Raw genomic sequence first — 18,050 nt, 5'->3', positions numbered from 1 at the left:
TTCCCAGAAGAGTTGAAGCTGTTATAGCTGCAAACGGTGGACTGACGTCATAGTGAACCCTATGGATTAGGAATGGGATGTCACTTAAGTTCATATGCGAGTCAAGGCAGGTGAGCGAATACTTTTGGCAATATAGTGTATGATGCAGAGCCCCTGGAGCAGAGAGGGTTAAGAGCCTTGCTCAGTTGCCCAACAGTAGCAGCTTGACAGTGCTGAGGCTTGAACCCTGACCTTCCAATCAACAACCCAGAGCCTTAACCACTTGAACCACCACTGCCCCAAAGAAAAAAGAAAAATACATGCACTTACCCACTGGCTAAGGTATTGGGCTACTGATGAGAAGATTGTGAGTTCAAATCTCAGGACCACCAAGTGCTCAATTGTATCCAAGTGCTCAGTATGTGGCTGATGCCTTTATCCAGAGCGACTGGTCATCAATGTGATACTAATGCATGTTGCTGTGGATAAAAATTAGGTAAATGCACAGAAAAAATGTAGGTTCTTGAACTAAACATCACTTCACCCACCTGTACCTTGTATGTAGTCAAGCAAATCATAGTGCTGGAACGAACAAGGATGGAAGAATATCTGCACCAACAGGAAGTTCTTGGAGAAATGGTCTGTGTGTGGTGGGGATATGAGCCATCTGACCAGAGTTGTGTGTCTTCTTTCAATAAAAGCTACTAAAGGCAAATGAACAAAGGCCAGGCACTAGATGGTGGTTTGGTGCAGACTCAGCTCTTTGAAGTTGGTAGTTGCAGGCTTGCCCAGGCCTGGAGAAATAGGATAATGTGAAGGAACACCTGCTATGAACAGAGCCACATGGGGAACGAAGAGGTAGATTGACAAATATTAGTCAGACTTAAAGGTCAGGGTCATAGATCAGAACCTTGATATCTAAGAGTCTGGTGACAGCATCAGATAATGTTGTTCCTGAGCCTCGAAATACTCCTGTCCCAGAACACAAACTGACACACTCCACAGACTGCAGATCACAGCAGTGACCATCTAACCAGAAGCTGAAGAGAAAGATTCCGATTATATTCCCAGTGCATTCCAGACACTGTGCTGTTAAACAGGAATTAGCCATGTTGTGTGGAAGGGGGACTGTATGAGAGAAAATGGCAGACAGAAGGTCATGTCGAGTTATTCTCTATCAAACCTACACATCCTAGACATTAAAATATCGAACTGTACCTTAACCTGCTTGCTGATGGCTCTGTCAAGGGATTGTCTTGTATACATCTTTTACCTGAGAAGGTGTCCAAGGAGTCCATCAGTGCTCCTCAAGGTCAGAGTATCTTCCTCAAATGATATATGGATATATCCTTGATAGTACCACTTTAGCAACATATACATTTTGGACCCTTTATTTTTGAGAGCAAATAGCGAAAAAGGAACCAGATTGGTACCTTTGAGGGAAGAAATACTTACTGCTAGGTTCATATCCTCAAACAGAGGAACTAGTGTCATGTTAAAACATGGAGATGTGTTGAATGGCAGTTCTTGCTACCTTTTTACCTTAATTGTATGTTGAACCATATGCTGGACTTATCCAATTAGTAGCTTGTTTTGCAATCACCTCTGTAACATTAATGTCATTAGTGTTGATGGTTCCATGAGATTCTGGAACTTTATCGATCCTGTAACTGTTAGAGTAGCATGGGCACTATAGATACACTAACAGAGGGACAATATATAATTACACTAAAGCATTTTATAATATGGACAAGGTGTGTGTGTCTGTGTGTGTGTGTGTGTGTGTTTCTCACTCTGTTGTGTTTTCCTTCTGCTTTAACAGCATGACTCTTGACAGAAACACTCTACCCAAAAAGGGATTAAGGTACTAATATAATCACCATGTTTTTTACTGACATTTGTACATATATGTTTTAATTCAGCAAATTTTAATCAGTTTCATATCAGAAACTAATCCTAACCTATAAAGACTTACTGGAATGATGTGTGTGTGTGTGTTTGTCAGTAATAAGAATTCAGTTGCAGCATTAACTGAGACATTAGCATGTGTTTAATATATCCCACTATCAGACATCCTCCTTCCTCCAGACAGATGTCTCATGAAGAAGGTAAAGAATGGCTTCGTTCTCATTCCACTGGAGGACTGCAGGACACTGGGAGTCCCCTGTCCCCCCCGACTGGGAAATACCACTACAACAACCTGCGTGAGTGCTTTGACAACACTGTTAATGGAGTTTGTTAGCGTTAATCCATGGTTTGTCTGATTCAGGATTAATTCATTCATTTGGGTTTTTGCGCTTTTTTTTGTTATACAGTAGGAATTTAGCAAGCATTTTTAGAGCAGAGAAACTGATGCTAACATCTGGATCTGTGTTTACAGGGTTGTTAATGGTCAGTTCCTCTTTATTATCTATTAATACTTAAACATTACGCTATGTGTTTGTGTGTGTATGTGTGTGTGTGTGTGTGTATGTGTGTGTGTGTGTGTGTGTGTGTGTGTGTGTATGTGTGTACTCCAGTGAGCCCCACCGGTGCTATGACTCGGTCTAACAGTATTCCGGATCAGGAAGCGTTTGATCTCTATGGAGATGGGAGAGTGTTGTGTGGCAGTAACACGTCACTGGAGGAACGTCCTCGAGCCATCAGCCGCTCCGGATCCTTCCGAGACAGCACTGATGAAGGTGTGTGTGAGTGTGTGTGGTGTTGGGTGAGTGAATGTGTGTACGAGTGTGTGTGTGTGTGTTTATATGTATATATATCAGTGTGTGTGTGAGATTACAGTGTGTTTTGTGTGTGTATATATCTTTGTGTGTGTATCTGTGTATATATATATATATATTAGTGTGTGTATATGTGTGTGTCTTAGGACTGGGTTGGTGGGTGTGGTAGTTGGTATCTCTGTGCCCTCTGCTGGTCCTCAGTGGTATTACACTCTCTGATTTCATCGGTCTCTTATGTCCGGTGTACATTTTTATTAATTATTTGGGTTTCTTTTCTGTAGTTCATGGGTCATCTCTGTCCCTGGTGTCCAGCACGTCGTCTCTTTACTCAGCGGTGAGTGGAATTTACACGTTACACTCAGAAATTATATCTGATTAGAAACTCAGAGTAAGAATTAGCTTGAAGTAAAATGTACATGTTTTGTTAGCATCAGGTGATAGAGACCAGTACAAATAATACACAGCTTTACACTTACCTTCTATATTACTGTCTGCTCTTCTTTATTACTGTCTGCTCTTCTATATTACTGTCTGCTATTCTTTATTACTGTCTGCTATTCTTTATTACTGTCTGCTCTTCTATATTACTGTCTGCTCTTCTATATTACTGTCTGCTCTTCTTTATTACTGTCTGCTCTTCTATATTACTGTCTGCTATTCTTTATTACTGTCTGCTATTCTTTATTACTGTCTGCTCTTCTATATTACTGTCTGCTCTTCTATATTACTGTCTGCTCTTCTATATTACTGTCTGCTCTTCTTTATTACTGTCTGCTATTCTTTATTACTGTCTGCTCTTCTATATTACTGTCTGCTCTTCTATATTACTGTCTGCTCTTCTATATTACTGTCTGCTCTTCTTTATTACTGTCTGCTATTCTTTATTACTGTCTGCTCTTCTATATTACTGTCTGCTATTCTTTATTACTGTCTGCTATTCTTTATTACTGTCTGCTCTTCTATATTACTGTCTGCTCTTCTATATTACTGTCTGCTCTTCTTTATTACTGTCTGCTCTTCTATATTACTGTCTGCTATTCTTTATTACTGTCTGCTATTCTTTATTACTGTCTGCTCTTCTATATTACTGTCTGCTCTTCTATATTACTGTCTGCTCTTCTTTATTACTGTCTGCTATTCTTTATTACTGTCTGCTCTTCTTTATTACTGTCTGCTATTCTTTATTACTGTCTGCTCTTCTGTATTACTGTCTGCTCTTTTTTATTACTGTCTGCTCTTCTTCTTTATTACTGTCTGCTCTTCTATATTACTGTCTGCTCTTCTTTATTACTGTCTGCTATTCTTTATTACTGTCTTCTATTCTTTATTACTGTCTGCTCTTCTATATTACTGTCTGCTCTTCTTTATTACTGTCTGCTATTCTTTATTACTGTCTTCTATTCTTTATTACTGTCTGCTCTTCTATATTACTGTCTGCTCTTCTTTATTACTGTCTGCTCTTCTATATTACTGTCTGCTATTCTTTATTACTGTCTGCTATTCTTTATTACTGTCTGCTCTTCTATATTACTGTCTGCTCTTCTATATTACTGTCTGCTATTCTTTATTACTGTCTGCTATTCTTTATTACTGTCTGCTCTTCTATATTACTGTCTGCTCTTCTATATTACTGTCTGCTCTTCTATATTACTGTCTGCTCTTCTTTATTACTGTCTGCTATTCTTTATTACTGTCTGCTCTTCTGTATTACTGTCTGCTCTTTTTTATTACTGTCTGCTCTTCTTCTTTATTACTGTCTGCTCTTCTTCTTTATTACTGTCTGCTCTTCTATATTACTGTCTGCTCTTCTTTATTACTGTCTGCTATTCTTTATTACTGTCTTCTATTCTTTATTACTGTCTGCTCTTCTATATTACTGTCTGCTCTTCTTTATTACTGTCTGCTCTTCTTCTTTATTACTGTCTGCTCTTCTATATTACTGTCTGCTCTTCTTCTTTATTACTGTCTGCTCTTCTTCTTTATTACTGTCTGCTCTTCTATATTACTGTCTGCTCTTCTTTATTACTGTCTGCTATTCTTTATTACTGTCTGCTCTTCTATATTACTGTCTGCTCTTCTTTATTACTGTCTGCTATTCTTTATTACTGTCTGCTCTTCTTTATTACTGTCTGCTCTTCTATATTACTGTCTGCTCTTCTATATTACTGTCTGCTCTTCTTTATTACTGTCTGCTATTCTTTATTACTGTCTGCTCTTCTTCTTTATTACTGTCTGCTCTTCTTCTTTATTACTGTCTGCTCTTCTATATTACTGTCTGCTCTTCTTTATTACTGTCTGCTCTTCTTTATTACTGTCTGCTATTCTTTATTACTGTCTGCTCTTCTTTATTACTGTCTGCTATTCTTTATTACTGTCTGCTCTTCTTCTTTATTACTGTCTGCTCTTCTTTATTACTGTCTGCTCTTCTTTATTACTGTCTGCTCTTCTTTATTACTGTCTGCTCTTCTTCTTTATTACTGTCTGCTCTTCTTTATTACTGTCTGCTCTTCTATATTACTGTCTGCTCTTCTTTATTACTGTCTGCTCTTCTTCTATATTACTGTCTGCTCTTCTATATTACTGTCTGCTCTTCTTTATTACTGTCTGCTCTTCTATATTACTGTCTGCTCTTCTTTATTACTGTCTGCTCTTCTATATTACTGTCTGCTCTTCTTTATTACTGTCTGCTATTCTTTATTACTGTCTGCTCTTCTTTATTACTGTCTGCTATTCTTTATTACTGCCTGCTCTTCTTTATTACTGTCTGCTCTTCTTCTTTATTACTGTCTGCTCTTCTTCTTTATTACTGTCTGCTCTTCTATATTACTGTCTGCTCTTCTTTATTACTGTCTGCTCTTCTTTATTACTGTCTGCTATTCTTTATTACTGTCTGCTCTTCTTCTTTATTACTGTCTGCTCTTCTTTATTACTGTCTGCTCTTCTTTATTACTGTCTGCTATTCTTTATTACTGTCTGCTCTTCTTTATTACTGTCTGCTATTCTTTATTACTGTCTGCTCTTCTTCTTTATTACTGTCTGCTCTTCTTTATTACTGTCTGCTCTTCTATATTACTGTCTGCTCTTCTTTATTACTGTCTGCTCTTCTTTATTACTGTCTGCTCTTCTTCTTTATTACTGTCTGCTCTTCTTCTTTATTACTGTCTGCTCTTCTATATTACTGTCTGCTCTTCTTTATTACTGTCTGCTATTCTTTATTACTGTCTGCTTTTCTTTATTACTGTCTGCTATTCTTTATTACTGTCTGCTCTTCTTCTTTATTATTGTCTGCTCTTCTTTATTACTGTCTGCTCTTCTTTATTACTGTCTGCTCTTCTTTATTACTGTCTGCTCTTCTTCTTTATTACTGTCTGCTCTTCTTTATTACTGTCTGCTCTTCTTTATTACTGTCTGCTCTTCTTTATTACTGTCTGCTATTCTTTATTACTGTCTGCTCTTCTTCTTTATTACTGTCTGCTATTCTTTATTACTGTCTGCTCTTCTTTATTACTGTCTGCTCTTCTTCTTTATTACTGTCTGCTCTTCTTCTTTATTACTGTCTGCTCTTCTATATTACTGTCTGCTCTTCTTTATTACTGTCTGCTCTTCTTTATTACTGTCTGCTATTCTTTATTACTGTCTGCTCTTCTTTATTACTGTCTGCTATTCTTTATTACTGTCTGCTCTTCTTCTTTATTACTGTCTGCTCTTCTATATTACTGTCTGCTCTTCTATATTACTGTCTGCTCTTCTTTATTACTGTCTGCTCTTCTTCTTTATTACTGTCTGCTCTTCTATATTACTGTCTGCTCTTCTTTATTACTGTCTGCTCTTCTATATTACTGTCTGCTCTTCTATATTACTGTCTGCTCTTCTTTATTACTGTCTGCTCTTCTATATTACTGTCTGCTCTTCTTTATTACTGTCTGCTCTTCTATATTACTGTCTGCTCTTCTATATTACTGTCTGCTCTTCTTTATTACTGTCTGCTCTTCTATATTACTGTCTGCTCTTCTTTATTACTGTCTGCTCTTCTTCTTTATTACTGTCTGCTCTTCTTTATTACTGTCTGCTCTTCTTTATTACTGTCTGCTCTTCTATATTACTGTCTGCTCTTCTATATTACTGTCTGCTCTTCTTTATTACTGTCTGCTCTTCTATATTACTGTCTGCTCTTCTTTATTACTGTCTGCTCTTCTTCTTTATTACTGTCTGCTCTTCTTTATTACTGTCTGCTCTTCTTCTATATTACTGTCTGCTCTTCTTTATTACTGTCTGCTCTTCTTTATTACTGTCTGCTCTTCTTCTATATTACTGTCTGCTATTCTTTATTACTGTCTGCTCTTCTTCTTTATTACTGTCTGCTCTTCTTTATTACTGTCTGCTCTTCTTCTTTATTACTGTCTGCTCTTCTTTATTACTGCCTGCTCTTCTTCTATATTACTGTCTGCTCTTCTATATTACTGTCTGCTCTTCTTTATTACTGTCTGCTCTTCTTCTATATTACTGTCTGCTATTCTTTATTACTGTCTGCTCTTCTTCTTTATTACTGTCTGCTCTTCTTTATTACTGTCTGCTCTTCTTTATTACTGTCTGCTCTTCTTCTATATTACTGTCTGCTCTTCTTTATTACTGTCTGCTCTTCTTTATTACTGTCTGCTCTTCTTCTATATTACTGTCTGCTCTTCTTTATTACTGTCTGCTCTTCTTTATTACTGTCTGCTCTTCTTCTATATTACTGTCTGCTCTTCTTTATTACTGTCTGCTCTTCTTTATTACTGTCTGCTCTTCTATATTACTGTCTGCTCTTCTTTATTACTGTCTGCTCTTCTTTATTACTGTCTGCTCTTCTATATTACTGTCTGCTCTTCTTTATTACTGTCTGCTCTTCTATATTACTGTCTGCTCTTCTTTATTACTGTCTGCTCTTCTATATTACTGTCTGCTCTTCTTTATTACTGTCTGCTCTTCTATATTACTGTCTGCTCTTCTATATTACTGTCTGCTCTTCTTTATTACTGTCTGCTCTTCTATATTACTGTCTGCTCTTCTTTATTACTGTCTGCTCTTCTTCTTTATTACTGTCTGCTCTTCTTTATTACTGTCTGCTCTTCTTTATTACTGTCTGCTCTTCTATATTACTGTCTGCTCTTCTATATTACTGTCTGCTCTTCTTTATTACTGTCTGCTCTTCTATATTACTGTCTGCTCTTCTTTATTACTGTCTGCTCTTCTTCTTTATTACTGTCTGCTCTTCTTTATTACTGTCTGCTCTTCTTCTATATTACTGTCTGCTCTTCTTTATTACTGTCTGCTCTTCTTTATTACTGTCTGCTCTTCTTCTATATTACTGTCTGCTATTCTTTATTACTGTCTGCTCTTCTTCTTTATTACTGTCTGCTCTTCTTTATTACTGTCTGCTCTTCTTCTTTATTACTGTCTGCTCTTTTTTATTACTGCCTGCTCTTCTTCTATATTACTGTCTGCTCTTCTATATTACTGTCTGCTCTTCTTTATTACTGTCTGCTCTTCTTCTATATTACTGTCTGCTATTCTTTATTACTGTCTGCTCTTCTTCTTTATTACTGTCTGCTCTTCTTTATTACTGTCTGCTCTTCTTTATTACTGTCTGCTCTTCTTCTATATTACTGTCTGCTCTTCTTTATTACTGTCTGCTCTTCTTTATTACTGTCTGCTCTTCTTCTATATTACTGTCTGCTCTTCTTTATTACTGTCTGCTCTTCTTCTATATTACTGTCTGCTCTTCTTTATTACTGTCTGCTCTTCTTTATTACTGTCTGCTCTTCTTCTTTATTACTGTCTGCTCTTCTTTATTACTGTCTGCTCTTCTTCTTCTTTCTTTCTTTCTTTCTTTCTTTCTTTCTTTCTTTCTTTCTTTCTTTCTTTCTTTCTTTCTTTCTTTCCTTCCTTTCTCCCTCCCTACCTCCCTCCCTCCCTCCCTCCATTCCTCCCTCCCTCCCTCCCTCCCTCCCTCCCTCTTCGTTTTCATTCATTTTTAAAAGATAAATAAAATACAGTCCCAGATGTTCCTGAAAGTGTTGAATGTGTGTAAATTTGCTGATGAATGTTGGCGCCTCCCTGGAGGCTGTCCGGTTTAAACACACACACACTCTCTCACTTACAGGTGTACGCCTACATGGAAAAGGTAAAGGCGGTGTGTGGGGACGTGCGTCTCTCCATGTTTTAGTGAATAATCACTCTAACTGTCCAGCTGCAGATTAAAGGTCCAGCACTAACGAGTGGAATGGCTTCACTTCTCCAGCTCACTACCAACACCTTCCCTTTTGCATCAGTTAGCAATAAACACCATCATCTGATCTGCTAATAATTTATAATATCTACAGTATGAACACCTTCTCTTACACACCTCCCTTAAAGTGGACATCATATATCATTGTAATTATAATAAAATCATTAAAACACTGTTTATTGAATGGTTTGCTAACTGCTGCAGGGAAGACACTTTGTGGTAGTGCACTCAGACTTTAGGGCCCTACATGTCTGATTTATTTGTGCTCCCCCCCCTCCCTCTCTCTCCCTCTCTCTCCCTCTCTCTCTCTCTCTCTCTCTCTCCTCTGGGCTTTTCACTGATCCTCTTCTTCCTGTCTGAGGTGAAATCAGGGGGTTTGTGCTCGTGTGTGCTCTGTGTTGGGTTTATTCACAGAAATGTTGCTGGGATTGATTAATTAATTATTCATTTTTGTCATCATTGTCTCTCGTTTCCTCTCTGCAGACTGAGGAGAAAGCTCACTCTGAGGTAAAACTCTTCTCCTTTACTGTTTTACACATCTGTCTGATTCTCAAAAGTCTCGGATATACAACCGTTTTATTTCATTTTATTAATCTTGATTTGCAGTTTCTTTTAATGTTTGTTTCATTATTGTAGATTTATTTGTGTGAACTTTGTTTAATTAAAGAAAGAAAAAAGGAAAGAAAAAAGTGTTTTTATTTAAATATTGTGATTATAATTGTATTAATTAATTATATAATAATTCATATTAAATCTGATTCTCAGACAGCTCAAATATACAACAGTATATTTATAATATAAAAAAATAAATAAATACAATAATTAATAGTGTTTGTATATGTAAATATTATTGTAACAATAAATATGTCTTTTTTATTTTCTATAATAAGTAATAATTTACTTATTAATATTAAAATATTAAAATAATAACTTTATTCATTAATTATATAATAATTTATATTAAATCTGTTTCTCAAACAGCCCAAATATACAAAAGTTTTATTTCACTTTATTAATTCATTTTGTTTATTAATCTTTTCATGTGCTTTTTTATTATTGTAAATTTTAGACATTAATTAAACATTATAATTGGTTATATACTTAGATATAAATTTTTGAATTATTGTGTGAACTTTGCTTAATTTGAATAGATAAATAAATGAATAAATAAATAATTTTAAAAATATTTTTATTTAAATATTATTCAAATATATGTTTAAATATTTTTATTATTTCTTATAATAAATAATAATTTATTACTTAGAATTTTGTTAATTATTTATAAATAATTAAAAACTAAATCATCTCTTAAGTTCGTGTCCTTATTCAAATCCACTTCTGTTTCTATTTATCATTAAATAAAAGTCTTAAAATAGTTTATTCTGACTAGTTTATCAATCCTGTCTATAATGAACTGCAGCAGCTGGTTATTATCAATGTTTGATGTTTTACTTTTTTCTATGATGATGTGTAATTAACACTAATTTCCTGTGCCATAACAAGAACTTCCTGTTTCTACAGCAAATCAGAAAGCTGCGGCGAGAGCTGGACGCTTCTCAGGAAAAGGTTGCGACCTTGACGTCTCAGCTGTCAGCCAATGTGAGTGAGGAACTGAGTGGCCAATCAGAAGGCTTATTTCTCTGTCACTCTGGTACTAAAGATTTAACTGTGTGTGTGTGTGTGTGTGTGTGTGTGTGTGTGTGTAGGCTCACCTGGTTGCAGCATTTGAGAAGAGTTTGACAAACATGACATGTCGCTTACAGAGTCTCACCATGACAGCGGAGCAGAAGGTAACACACACACACACACACACACACACACACAGCTTCAAGTAGACTACAGTGAAATGTAATGACAAGATTTGTATTCTTGTATGAAAAAGTGTAGGCTGACTTTTTGTGTGTGTGTGTGTGTGTGTGTGTGTGTGTGTGTGTGTAGGAATCGGAGTTGGCAGAGTTGAGAGAGACGATTGAAGCTTTAAAGGCTCAAAACACAGACGCACAAACTGCCATACAGGTGGCTCTGAATGGACCTGAGCATCTACACAAAGGTATATATACACACACACACACACACACACACACAGTGAATAAGCTTACACTTACACTGCGACAATTCTACAAGGAACTTTTAAATTGAGATATTGTGTGTGTGTGTGTGTGTGTGTGTGTGTGTGTTAGTTCGGCGTCAGCACTCCTCAGAGAGTGTGCACAGCATTAACAGTGCAGTGAGTCACAGCAGCTTAAACAACAAAGACTCGGATGACAAGAAAAAGAAAAAGAAGAGCTGGGTGAGTAACACACACACACACACACACACGCACACACACACACACACACACTGTAATCTTAACTTCAGCAACCAAAAGGACATTATTACTCTTTTAGTTTTTTTAAATAAAAGCAGATAAATAGTGTCAACTTTACAAGGACCAGCTGATTTAAAGACATTTGACTCTGTCCAGTCAATATGAGGACCTGATTATGAGGACATTTATAACTGTTCAGTCATTATGAGGACCTGATTATGAGGACATTTGACACTGTCCAATCATTATGAGAACCTGGTGATTTGAGGTCTTTTGACTTTGTCTGACTTTATTTGATTTAATAATACATCTCATGGACACATCATTACTGATGTACCCTGGACTCATCAGACACCCTTAACCAGGTGACCCAGCCACAGATGATCAGACCCTGACTTGTGTCCAAATAGCTTATATTTTACAGATTAGCTGCTCATCCTATAACCCCACCCACTTTTATAACGCAGCCTGAACCATACAGACCCCCAGTGTCTAAAGCTACCACATGTCCCTCTGACATTGTTAATGCATGCTCACTGGTTCCATATGGATTCTTCACTTTAGGTTTGAGGACCAGTTTCACACCGTACAATTATTATACAGAATACACTTTAAATTTAAGATACATTATTGGACCTGAAGAATCACTGGACCTGTCTTTACCTGTAATCTACTCAGTATTTCCTACAAACTGGAAATATAGGGTATTCTTTACCCACCACCATGTACTGATTGGACACTAGCCTTTTTTGGTATGGGAAAAAATTTCATAAATGCACTGGTTGTGTGTCGCTCTAGAGGAACCTTATAGCTTTCAGAGCTGTAGAACCCTACAACATAGTGTTTCACTATCACAGATCCAAGCCGAACCCATACAGAAAACCCAGAGCCCTTAACTCTCCTCAGAAACCCCAACCCTGAGGATTCTCCCAAAATTTCACTTTTGTAGTGAATAGAAGCGAAGATAACCGCAGTCTGTTGAATAAACATGATGATGTCACTGTGTTATTTCTCAACATTTCACAGTATACCACTCACAATATTTTGATGACTTTTTCCATCGCTTCTGTAGGGGAGGGACAGAGGACACAAGGTGAATATGATAAAAAATCTCCTTGTAAACCTTCCCCGCATGTGTAAATGGACTGATGAATGATGGAGGCAATGATTCAAAGAGAAAGCATGTGTCAGTGAAATCTTTCCATCCTTTCTGCCTTTTGTTTAATCCCTAATTCTTTATATTGTGGCAGCCTGTCTGACTAGATAGATAGATAGAGAGAGAGAGAGAGAGAGAGAGAGAGAGAGAGAGAGGTAGTGTGTTAAAGCCAAAAGTATAGTCAGACCCTAAACACACAAACATGTGTGTTCGCTGTCCTGATGCCATTGCTGTGTGTTCTCTGCTGAATGTTGCCAAAAAGGGGATGTGGTAGCTCAGTGGTCAAGGTGTTGGACCAATGATCGTGAGTTTAAATCCCAGGTCCACCAAGCTGCCACTGCTGGGCCCTTGAGCAAGGCCCTTAACCCTCAGTTGCTCAGCTGTGTAAAATGAGATCAAATATAAGTCGCTTTGGATAAGAGCATCTGCCAAATGCAAGAAATGTAAATGTAAAATGTTGTGGTACGAGCTAACAACAATACCTCTGGAAATGCTACAGAATGCACAACCCTGGGACAGGAAGTCTGTTAGAGCATCCTTTGAGATGGCAACCTGCCAAAACAATAACACCTCATAGACAATATAAAGGTTTTCATCTCATGAACCTCGGGGTAGCAGGTGGCATAGTCCATAACTGTGTAGTTCAGATTATAGAGTTGTGCACCGTGGTCCAATTAGATCAATGACAATGGAGTCAAACTCAACCTTATTGAAGGTTTACTGAGCGACAGCTTGTGGGGCAAATGCTGCTGCTTGTGGGGCAAATTCTGCTCTGGAACATGGCTGCTTTGCTTTCAGACCAGGGCAGCGGACCTGTTATTGAGCTCTTATAAATAGCTGTTAATGAGGAGATGAGGAAATGGTGCTTGGGTGGTCTTATCCAAATGGACCATATGTACAGAAACATCTGTCCACTTCAATCCCATCTACCTTTGCTTGTTTTGCTGATGCTTTTTGAGGCAGGATACGACTGAACAGAGTCTTGCTGAAGGACATATTGCTCAACCTTTTGCTTAAAACCTTGAATGTGTGCTCTGTTGCTACTAGGTTAAAGGTTTCTGGTCTCTCATGGTCAAATTATGTAGGTAGGGTCAGGGCAGTGGATTGGACTAGACAGGTGTATGCTCATGAACGTTTTGGACCAGGAACCTTATATTTTCAGGAAATTCTTGCTTGGTAAGGCTCAATGGTTCCTGCTGGTCCCATCCACTGCTCAGACCTTGTTTCAGCCATTTAACTATTTGCCATTACTGTGCATATGGTTCATTCAGAAGTTTGTGGACGAACATCACACTAGATAAAAGTGAAAAATAGGTCGCATGTAAAATCTTTTCATCCCTTCTTGCCCTTCATTTACCTACTACCCCTGAGCCTCTGTACCTGTGGAAAAAAAGGGTTGTTTTCTCTCTTCGTATTCTTTTGTAAATCATTGGATAATTACATCATCTGCCAGATCCGGTTAGAGACAGAAATCTGAACCTCCAAGAAGTGTGGAACATTTGCAGTTGTCTGTTAGACACTGGTGAGGGAACTACTGTTTATAGCTGCTATAACTTAAGTGATAACAAGAACTTGCTTCATCGACATTAAATATAACTATAAACGGATAAAAAGTATTATGTATCATTCTTTAATTAAAAAAATACATTCATAAAATAAAGAGTAATTATAAAAATTATTTGCAACAGGATCAAGACCATGCCGGAATTGCTGTGTGTACATGAGCTTCAAAGTAAGTAACAATGTGTGTGTGTGTGTGTGTGTCCTCAGTTGCGTAGCTCCTTTAAACAGGCATTCGGGAAAAAGAAAAGCTCAAAGCTGCAAACCTCTCATGATGAGCTGGAGGAAATGACCGATTCGTCCATTCCGGAATCGCCGAAACTGCAACACACACACATGGACGGCAGCACACAAGCTTTACACACATCTTCATCCACCACTGAGTGAGTACACACACACACACAGACACACACAAACACTGTCCTCTGTCATTTCTAGTCTGTGCCATTTTCCATCTTTCAGTGTACATTTAATTTCTATATGCCCTCTTTTTCTTTTTCTTAACTTTACGCTGTGTGTATGTTTGTGTGTGTGTGCGCGCGCGCGTGTGTGTGTGTGTGTGTGTGTGAATGTAAGTGTGTGTGTTAGTAAACTGTCCCCTGTTTGGGTGCCAAAGAAAAGGCAAAACGGCCATGTCATCTACAAACACAGATCTCGGTAAAAGGCAGAGTGATGCATGATGGGTAAAGGTGAATGTGGTTTGGCGTGATCTTTGCACATGACCTATAGAAAAGAGCTGAGACTGCAGTGCATTATGGGTAATGCTATAGTGGACGGTCTAGTGAGAATTCAGACATCTCCCCAAACCCATTAACAAGCAAAATAGTGCACAACCTGTCTGCTGTGTATATAAATATATGTGTGTGTGTGTGTGTGTGTATAAAGTGTTCACACAGGGACGTATTCAGAGTCCAAGACCCAAGTGACATCAGTGTTTATGTGAGAAAGTTCCTAAAGTTTTTTGAGCTCAACATTCAGATTATTAAAACCACCTGTATGTACTTGACACCTTCAAGGTTGCCAGATTGTTGTTGAGTTTTTCCGCAGTATCTAGACTACAGAAATTATAAAAATATTAAAAAAAAGACTAATATGATGAGATGTACACTGATCAGGTATAACATTGTGATCACTGAGAGGTGAAGTGAATCAGACTGAGTATCTCCTCATCATGGCACCTGTTAGTGGGTGGGATATATTAGGCAGCAAGTCAACATTTTGTCTTCAAAGTTGATGTTAAAGCAGGAAAAATGGACAAGTGTAAGGATTTGAGCTTTGAGTTTGGTGAAGGGCCAAATTGTGATGGCTAGACCACTGGATCAGAGCATCTCCAAAACTGCAGCTCTTGTGGGGTGTTCCCGGTCTGCAGTGGTCAGTATCTATCAGAAGTATCCTTTAAGTCCTGTAAGTCCTTTATATCCTGTAAGTTGAGAGGTGCCTGCATCCTGCAACTTACAGGACTTAAAGGATCTGCTGCTAACATCTTGGTGTCAGATCCCACAGCACACCTTCAGGGATCTAGTGGAGTCCATGCCTCGACAGGTCAGGGCTGTTTCAGCAGCAAAAGAGGGACCAACACAATATTGGGCAAGTGGTCATAATGTTATGCCTGATAGGTGTAAATGAGAAGAAGGCTAGTGTTGAAATAAATCTAACAGGAGCCTGGTATATTATCACTATATTAAAGCTAGCTGTATTAAACACACTCATTATTCAGAGAATAGCACTTGATCCAGTGCATGCAGTTCTAACAGGATCCTAAATCCCTCACTGCTCACTGAACTCTGCTCTGAATACGGACCTGAGAGACTGATTCATCCACAGTACAGGTATGTGGAGTAGTGCTGCTGTAGCTAAAATCACATGCACTCTGTAACCGTGTGTGTGTGTGTCCAGGCTGTGTGAGTGTACCGAGGCTGAGGCAGAGATCATCCTCCAGCTGAAGAATGAGCTGAGGGAGAAGGAGCTGAAACTCACCGACATCCGACTGGAGGCTCTGAGTTCAGCACATCATCTGGACCAGATCAGAGAGGCCATGAACCGCATGCAGGTACACACACACACACACACACACACACACACATTCAGAGACACACACTCACACTCCCTCTCTAACAGAACGAGATCGAGTTACTGAAGGCAGAGAACGACAGATTAAAGTCCAGTGGAAACTCCACCCCTTCTGCCGTGTCATCCAAAACGCCCCGCCCCCCATCAGAGACCTCAAGTACCTCCTCTTCATCCTCCCGCCAATCACTGGGCCTCTCACTTAACAACCTCAACCTCACTGAGACTATCATGTCAGGTGAGAAACACATGGACAACTTTATGATGTCATAATGGGCGTGACAGCAGCTGACCAATCGGCAGACCTGTCTCCTGTTCATGACTTATTACTGTGACTTTCAGATCTGCTGCTGGACGACGGCTACGAGGGAAACCTGCGTAAAGAGGGACGAAGTGTACGAATCATCGTCTCCATCACCGGGGGCTCCAACAGGACCAAGGTGACCTTCACTGGGTTATTACTCCGTATTCATTGATGATTTTTATCCCCTTAATGTTTACGATGTGAGTGTTAAAGCTGAGCGTGTTGAACGTGTAGGGTTTACAGAGTCTGGAATATCTCATCGGCTCCATCGGCATCAGCGGAAAGACCAAGTGGGACGTGTTGGATGGGGTGATACGACGACTGTTCAAGGTTAGAGCTCTGGAATTAATACGCACTTTGTCCTAATGAAGAAATCAGTACTGCTGCTTGTTTATGAAGTATGACTGTGTGTGAAGCACCAAAAATATTAAAACTGTCCATACAGTAAATATCAGAACTTATTAATAAAAGTACTTTGTATGTAGACGACTCACTCAAGGCATAGTGTTATAGTAGGTTAATATATTAATACTACAAATTAAATCAGTAGTAGCAGTTATACTATATATTAAAATAAACTCAGTGCTTATTCAGTACTATATCTGTAACAACTTACTGTCTATATTTACACTGATCAGGCATAACATTATGACCACCTGCCTAATAATGTGTTGGTCCCCCTTTCTGCTGCTAAAACAGCCCTGACCCGTCCTGCACTGTGTATTCTGACCCCTTTCTATCAGAACCAGCATTAACTTCTTCAGCAGTTTGAGCAACAGTAGCTCGTCTGTTGGATCGGATCACACGGGCCAGCCTTCTCTCCCCACGTGCATCAATGAGCCTTGACCGCCCATGACCCTGTCTCCGGTTCCCCACTGTTCCTTCCTTTGACCACTTTTGATAGATACTGTCCACTGTCACCACTTTTTGGTCAAACTCTCTCAAATCCTTACACTTGTCCATTTTTCTTGTTTCTAACACATCAACTTTGAGGACAAAACTAACAGGTGCCATGATGAGGAGATCATCAGTCTTATTCACTTCACCTCTCACTGCTCACAGTGTTATGGCTGATCGGTGTATAACTGTGTAAATGTATACATATTTACTGATTTATTTAAAAATATGGCTCCATATTTAGTTATAATATCACATTAGCTTACATTAAGTGAGTACATAATGTTTATACTACATACAACTTTAAACTGCTGAGTACTGATCTGGAGTCATACTGCTTATAGTAAGAGTTCCAGACGTGGTTAGTGGAGACCTGTTCACCTGTGCGCTTAGAAAAGCAAATAAATGATTCAATAGCTTTTGATGTTAATGCTGTGTCTCTCGCTGGTGTCTGTATCAGGAGTACATGTTCCGCGTGGATCCTTTAACGAGTATGGGCCTGAATTCCGACAGTATCCTGAGTTACAGGATGGGGGAAGTGGAGCGCTCACACGTTTCTGAACTTCCTGAACTTCTGCCCTGTGGATACCTGGTGGGAGAAAACAACATCATCAACATTACACTTAAAGGTGAGACAGATTGATAATAATGAGAGTTTATACCCCATGAAAGTGTATTGCTTTATTAATTAGCTTAGTACAGTTCTAGAGTTCTTACGAAAGACACTGTTTCAGTACTGATGCCACACTGAGCAGTAATAACAGTCAGTACTTTTACTACCTTTCAGAATG

General features: G+C 38.5%; 1 protein-coding gene across 18 annotated transcripts in view; it reads left to right on the top strand.

The window, feature by feature from the left end:
• nav3 (neuron navigator 3) overlaps positions 1-18,050 on the top strand; it is a 219,433-nt gene that overhangs the window by 193,144 nt on the left and 8,239 nt on the right. For 12 of the 18 annotated variants that reach the window (XM_058417161.1, XM_058417159.1, XM_058417158.1 and 9 more), the window contains 17 exons: positions 1,802-1,843; positions 2,050-2,183; positions 2,499-2,660; positions 2,981-3,033; positions 8,842-8,862; positions 9,451-9,474; positions 10,489-10,566; positions 10,674-10,757; positions 10,906-11,017; positions 11,148-11,257; positions 12,348-12,368; positions 14,202-14,374; positions 15,888-16,041; positions 16,110-16,296; positions 16,401-16,498; positions 16,597-16,692; positions 17,720-17,888. In XM_058417161.1, the coding sequence (XP_058273144.1) occupies positions 1,802-1,843; positions 2,050-2,183; positions 2,499-2,660; positions 2,981-3,033; positions 8,842-8,862; positions 9,451-9,474; positions 10,489-10,566; positions 10,674-10,757; positions 10,906-11,017; positions 11,148-11,257; positions 12,348-12,368; positions 14,202-14,374; positions 15,888-16,041; positions 16,110-16,296; positions 16,401-16,498; positions 16,597-16,692; positions 17,720-17,888 (1,718 nt within the window). The remainder of the gene's footprint in view (positions 1-1,801; positions 1,844-2,049; positions 2,184-2,498; positions 2,661-2,980; positions 3,034-8,841; positions 8,863-9,450; positions 9,475-10,488; positions 10,567-10,673; positions 10,758-10,905; positions 11,018-11,147; positions 11,258-12,347; positions 12,369-14,201; positions 14,375-15,887; positions 16,042-16,109; positions 16,297-16,400; positions 16,499-16,596; positions 16,693-17,719; positions 17,889-18,050) is intronic. The other 6 variants (XM_058417168.1, XM_058417155.1, XM_058417170.1 and 3 more) reach the window with 4 other exon arrangements.

The sequence above is a fragment of the Hemibagrus wyckioides genome, linkage group LG19 (assembly GCF_019097595.1).
Source record: "Hemibagrus wyckioides isolate EC202008001 linkage group LG19, SWU_Hwy_1.0, whole genome shotgun sequence".
Taxonomy (NCBI): domain Eukaryota; kingdom Metazoa; phylum Chordata; class Actinopteri; order Siluriformes; family Bagridae; genus Hemibagrus; species Hemibagrus wyckioides.
Note: the sequence above shows the minus strand (reverse complement) of the source record. Positions and strands in the feature narration are given on the sequence as shown.